This window comes from Callorhinus ursinus, unplaced genomic scaffold (assembly GCF_003265705.2).
Source record: "Callorhinus ursinus isolate GAN/ISIS: 27379988/994484 unplaced genomic scaffold, GSC_fseal_2.0 scaffold21, whole genome shotgun sequence".
NCBI classification, from domain to species: domain Eukaryota; kingdom Metazoa; phylum Chordata; class Mammalia; order Carnivora; family Otariidae; genus Callorhinus; species Callorhinus ursinus.
The window spans coordinates 7,634,048-7,640,843 of NW_027397083.1; the positions used below are offsets into that span (position 1 = coordinate 7,634,048).

At 41.6% G+C, this 6,796-nt stretch overlaps 1 protein-coding gene across 7 annotated transcripts in view; it reads right to left on the bottom strand.

Annotated features, from left to right (window-relative positions):
• Positions 1–6,796, bottom strand: part of TTC17 (tetratricopeptide repeat domain 17) — a 114,575-nt gene that overhangs the window by 107,602 nt on the left and 177 nt on the right. Inside the window, exon 1 of one of the 7 annotated variants that reach the window (XM_073904727.1) lies at positions 5,954–6,066. The exons of the other annotated variants lie outside the window; for them this stretch is intronic. Coding sequence (XP_073760828.1) covers positions 5,954–6,004 — 51 coding nt within the window. The 5' untranslated portion in view covers positions 6,005–6,066. Of the gene's footprint in view, positions 1–5,953; positions 6,067–6,796 lie in introns of those variants that run through there. 7 annotated transcript variants of the gene reach the window in all.

The window sequence follows — 6,796 nt, forward strand, 5'->3', positions numbered from 1 at the left end:
GGGCGCCTGGGTGGCTCAGTCATTAAGCGTCTGCCTTCGGCTCAGGTCATGATCCCAGGGTCCTGGGATCGAGCCCCGCATCGGGCTCCCTGTTCTGCTGGAAGCCTGCTTCTCCCTCTCCCACTCCCCCTGCTTGTGTTCCCTCTCTCACTGTGTCTCTCTTTCTCTGTCAAATAAATAAATAAAATCTTTAAAAAAAATAAAATAAAAGATTAGTTTAATTGCACTGATGAGAATGGACTGGAAACAGGACAAGACTAGGGCAGGGAGAACTATTAGGAAGCCGTGGCAAGAATCAGGTGGCCTGAATTAGAGCCACAGTAGTGGCTATGGCAAGAGATGTAATTAGAAATGGATAAAGAAGATGTGGTGTATATATACAATGGAATATTATGCAGGCATCAAAAGGAATGAGATCTTGCCATTTGCAATGATGTGGATGGAACTGGAGAGTGTTATGCTGAGCGAAATAAGTCAATCAGAGAAAGACATGTATCATATGACCTCACTGATATGAGGAATTCTTAATCTCAGGAAACAAACTGAGGGTTGCTGGAGTGGTGGGGGGTGGGAGGGATGGGGCGGCTGGGTGATAGACACTGGGGAGGGTATGTGCTATGGTGAGCGCTGTGAATTGTGCAAGACTGTTGAATCACAGATCTGTACTTCTGAAACAATACATTATATGTTAAAAAAGAAAAAGACGAAGACAGCAGGAGGGGAAGAATGAAGGGGGGAAATCGGAGGGGGGGATGAACCATGAGAGACAATGGCCTCTGAAAAACAAACTGAGGTTTCTAGAGGGGAGGGGGGTGGGGGGATGGGTTAGCCTGGTGATGGGTATTAAAGAGGGCACGTTCTGCATGGAGCACTGGGTGTTATATGTAAATAATGAATCATGAAACACTACATCAAACACTAATGATGTAATGTATGGTGATTAACATAACATAATAAAAAATAAAATAAATAAAAATAAAAAAGAAAGCAAAATGGAAAGATCTTGGTAAGGAATAAAGGAGACAACTAGATTTCTGACTTGGGCAAATGGGTGGATGGTGAACGGTGAGATCTTTCATTCAATTTGGGAAAACGGCACGACACAGGGGTAGGTAGGGTAAAAATGAGTTTAGATCTGGTCGTATTAAGCTTGAAGTACTTAGAGGACATTCACATGGAATTAAAAGTTTAGAGAGACCCTGAATTTATAACCCTGGAGAAAAAAATAGGAGTTATAGAAAGAAAGGTGACTATTCCCTGCATATATATACTAATTTAAGTCCTGAGAAAAGATGAGATTGCCCAGGTATATGTAAAGAGTAAAAATAGAAGGCTGGAACAGAAGTTGGAGGTAGAGCAATATATAAAACTGAATTTCTCAGAATGATCTGTGACCCATCTGTATCATAATCTCCTGAGGGGTTTGATAAAAATGGAGAATTCTTGGCTCTACCACCAACCTACTGAATCAGACACTTTAGTGGCCTGGGAATCTGTATTTTAAGCAAGCACCCCAGATTATTTTTGTGCAAAGTGAAGTTTGAGAACTCCTGATCTAAAAGATGAGTGGAGGAAGAAGAGCCAGGGAAAAGAAAAAAAGAAAAAAAGGTTAAGAAGGACCTGTACTCTGCTCACCCTCAAGGAAAAATGAGAATTTCATGTCACAGTTGCCATTGGAAAAGTGCATATTCATCAAAGCACAGTGGGCTGGTGAAAAATAAGCAGACAATAAATATTTGTTCAATAAGTAACTGGGAAAAGTAAAGTTATAATTTACTTCTGTATATTTATAAGCTCCTATTAACTACTGTAAGTATAAACAAAGTTAACACCTGGGTGATTTATAAGAAAAAAAGGTAATAGTGGGAAGTCTAAAAAAATGGATTGAATGAGAATCGCTTTGATGCCAATGTCTAGGACAAACTGCAAAGGTTTAGCAAGTTAGTGAATAAGCCACCATGACCTCTCAGGTCCAAGTAAATCCCTCAAGTGTATAAACATAGAAACAACACTTTATGACAAAAAGACGGGCTCGAAAAGTACTGAAAGAAAGCTGTCAGCTTCATAGTATCATCTGGATGCCCTCTCCCAGATGAAGCAATTACTTAGTATCAGACCCAAATTAAACCACTCCTTCACTTATAAACTATTAAAGACCAAGAGATTAAGATTTAGCCTGTCTGTCCAACTAAATCTGACAGCTCTTGCCCAAATCACAGTTGCTGAAATAACTGCCTGTCAAACACTTCTTATGCCAAGGTTGCTAGGCTTCAGAGCATCGGTTTTACTAGAAACCTCATTTGTTCTAAGCGGTTAAAAGGATCTGTACTCTATAACACATTAGCTTGAGAGAAGGCAAAATGATTAAATAACCCCAAATTAATTCACACCTAATTCACACCCACTCCCAACTTAAAAGTCACCACAAAATATTCTGCAGAGGTAAAGCAAACTGGTCAAGAGAAGACTTTTTACTTCATTATTCCCATTTTTCCTTTTCCTTTTCTTTCTATTCTTTCATTTGTAGGTACTATGAAGCGGGCGGGAGTACTTCAATCTTACTGAGTACAAGCTGCTCACCTGCATGCTACTACAGATTTTTACTTACTGCTATCACTAAATGCCACTCATTAGTTGTGTGACTTTGGACGACTTTCTCTCCTATGAGTTGTACTACATATCCTTTAAGAATTGTTTCCAAATCTAAAGTTCTATGGATCTTAGAGAAGAGGGAAACAGTAGCCAAGAAAAGAAGTATTATAATGTTATGACAGAGTTGGTAATGATTATACTCTTTATTTACTTCAAGTTTTAGACCTCCACTTATAAAGAGACTATCAAGAGGCAATGAACCCAGGGCTAGAAGTACCACTTTTGAATTCAGTAAGTCTAAGACAAACTGGTAACATTTCAGGAATTCAACTGTTACCTGGTAATTTAGAACATGGAATGCTGTTTTTTCCACAGAAATGATGTGATACATTAATGGTTAGGATCTTAGGCTAATTCACAAAAGTTCATTTAACCTTCCATTCAAGTGACTCTCCAGCCGGTTTTGGTAAAAATAGAAAATAAATGTTGCCATACTAGTAATGAAGAAAAAAATAGAAAAAAGGAAACAAAAAACCCACAAAATTTATCTTAAAGCCTATTCTTCACAATGAAGTCAACCAAATGATCCACTGACCTGATTACACATAGATCCTCCTAGTAATCCAGATAATAGTTCACTACTTAAGTCCATGGACCCCAAGGATCCTTGCTTTATTTAGGGTACAGGGGTCACTAGGTGATCAGAGGTATGTCAAAGCCCAAAGCTGGGAGAAAAACCTATAGTTGAAGAGAAGCGGAGCACCTTTTCTTAGCTGTCCCTTGACTGCAGTGGGACAGGAACTTAGAGAATAGAGCATTCTCTTCACATCCCAGCTCCATGATTCCCTGGACAATGCTCTGGGGAGTTCAGTGGCAGCTCAGTGAACATGGAACCTAAAAACATATAAGACATGCTTCCCAGCTCAGGCAGGGATTGTGGAAAGGAACAATTCCCTGAGCTGCCACGCCAAGTGCTCACTACTTGCTACTGCCAGAAGCAACCACAGCTCTGACAGTGAGGAGGCTGCCTGGAGGAATGGCTGCTTCCGGCTCCGGCTCTAACTGAAGCCCCATTTCAAGCCCCTTACAGGTCTAGGGCTTCCGACACATTTGCATGTTCACAAGTCAGCAGTCCCTGACTTGTGGGTACTTTCCTTTATCATTTGCTAAGGCTTGAAATAGAAAAATCAAACAAATGTTCTCTTCTTCTGGGAAGAACTGCTTAATGTACTTAAAACTTTAACTATAGTGATGTTAACTATCCCTGTGTAAAGCTGTATTTTGGGCAATTCAGATTTTTAATTCATAAGTACTTCTCCAGTTCAAAATGGAAAACAATTACCTCTTATATCTAATTTGGACAGGTTTAAATATCAGGCAAAGAGTTTCAAAAGGTATTTGCCACTCTAATATTCTAAGATTGCCATTTCAGTTTGCCCTTAGCCCTCTCCCTGATATTAGACCACTTCAAAATTAAAGCACCCTTCTGTTCTCATTCAGTTGTTATAACGAAAAACAAGTAGCAAGGCATTTGGTACATCAGTTAAGATATCATTTATATATATATTTTTTAAAGATTTTATTTATTTGAGAAAGAGAGAATGAGAGAGAGAGAGCACGAAGGGAAGAGGGTCAGAGGGAGAAAGAGACTCCCCGTCGAGCAGGGAGCCCGATGCGGGACTCGATCCCGGGACTCCAGGATCATGACCTGAGCCGAAGGCAGTCGCTTAACCGACTGCGCCATATATATCATTTATATATATAATATACCATTTATATATATATATCCTATATATATGTAAAGCTTTTAATTGTTTCTGAACATATGAACAGAATTGTAGTATACCCAAATCCATATACTAAAGGATCTTTCAATTCTTTAATAACCATAAACAAATGTGATAATTAATTACAATCAAAACTGAGGTTTGGATTCTGCCTGCATTCAAATTACTGCCAGGAAGGGCAGCATGGATAATGCATGCACAACTATCAGAGTGGCACTCAGAAGCTGATCATGTATTCAACTCTCTTACTTTATTTATAAGTGTTGCTTTTCCCTCAGATTAAATCCAACTTTCCTTCCCTGGCCTCTTCTTGTTTTAATTTAAATTTATTCGAGGGAGAGAGTGCACGCATGGGGAGGTTAGGGGGTGGGCAGAGGGAGAGGAACAAGTGACTTCATGCTGAGCTCAGAGATCATGGCCTGAGCCAAAAACAAGAGTGGGTCACTTAACCAACTAAGCCACCCAGGCACCCCCTTAGTCTCTTCTTGTTACGCTGTAGACACCAACTTTATTTCTTCTGATATAAAATTTTGTGGTTCTCTGAACTTAACATTGTAAATGCTATGTAGCAAAGTATTGGAAAATTCACTGAAAAAGATAATTTTTAAAAGCTTGTAGTAAAGAAATCTTGCTTTCCTAACTTTAAACCTAACTACTAACTGCAGGGGTACTTGGCAGATTTCCAAAAGATTCTTCAGATTTCTCCCTTTCTGAGGCAAGTTAACGGTAACCCCTACCTTCCCCCCCACTAAAACATATGTATCGAATGTGCAAAAAGAATTTGGTTTTGGTTTTGTTTTTTTACACCAATCAGGTTCTACTTTCCCATTGCAAGGTTCAGCAAATAATACATTTCTACCAGCTTTCACTTTTCAGATGGGCTACTTCCTTGGCTGAGTGGCAGGACACCAAAATGGGAGGGAGAAGTCAATGTCATAGTATATAAATAGCTGTGGCCAAAAACAATATTGCAGAAGAGCCAATAGGAGAAGGGCTCCCCAAATTGCAAGAGTGACTTAATTCCATGTATCCCTTCATGAGGGCCTCAGGGAAAACTATCATCAGGAAACAAAAGAAAAGGGGTGGGGGAAGCAGCCAGGACTCACAGAAGATTTCTAACCTTTTGTTAAGGAAAGAACTAGCAGTGTTTAATCTAGTTTCTGAAACACACACCTATCTTTTAAATCTAAAATGGTATGGCCATGAAAAGGAAATTTCTTCTAATATAAGTTAGGTATATAGAAAATGCCATCCAATAAAAAGCCAGTCCTTTTTCTCACATATACTGAAAACCACTCACCAATGCCAACCCGATTTTTAAATTGTTTAACTCACTCATTATACTTGAGGTAAAATTTGCCATCACGTGAACTTCACTTTATACAAAAGTAAACCTGGCATTGTGTTCCTATCATCATTCATTACACGCAACCCAAAGGTCCATAATTTCACACGATAATGATTAATACATTTGAAATCAGTGAGCTAAATTGCATGGGGCACACAATTCACTTGCTAAATGTTTGCTGGACTTTTCAGGATTGGTCTCAAGTGTTGGAAGTCATTAAGTTTACCAAGACTCTGTAGCAGAGCACACACACGTAGTGTTGAGGGATCAGCAGCATTCACAAAATGTAGGCAATCATAAAGTTATGTAAGAAAAGCAATCTCTCCTCTGAGCAATTCGGGCACACAAGAATCCAGGAAATCGCATATCCTCCTTGCGGGGCTGGGTCACAGGAACTAGGTAAAGAAACAATGCAAAGTACACTGGGAAACGAAGGCAGTTTCAGCTGAAAAGATGCAGGCAACGCCACCAGAGGCATCTTCAAGCATTCCTTCGGAAGGAAAGTGTGTGTTGTCTCTAAAGAGCCCCTGCTGACCTGGGTAACGGTACAAGCTGAAACCACCACAGCCCGACACATGTGGAAGAGGAGACTGGGGGAAGAAGCATTAGATGACCCACTGCCCAGGAGTGCCGAAGCTGTCACCGCCCTGGGACTCGCGCACACCCCGGCGCTGCCACATGCTTTCTACTTCTTCGGGGAGGGCTGGTGACGCGTGGTGGGCCCGAGAGGAAGAGGCAAGGATAATGAATCTGCGGTTTCTAAAGCCCAAGCACTACAAAATGTCCCCAGAGTCCGACCCCCCACGGCCGGGCGACTCTACCCACGCGGCAAACTACCCCTAGGCGTGGAAGGCTAAGAACTTGCAGGAGGCTGAGGCGAGGGCCAGAGGACAAATGGGGAGGGGGCTACTCCGGGTCTGAGTACTAGGATCGCTCGGGCCGCGGCGCCGGGACCGTGGGAAGGTAGGCTGGGGGCGGGACCGCGTGGAGCCAAACAGCCAGGGCCCGGACCTGGGAATCCCCCGGGGCGAGGGCGGGCGCGGGCGGAGAGAGACGCCCTGGCCGCTAC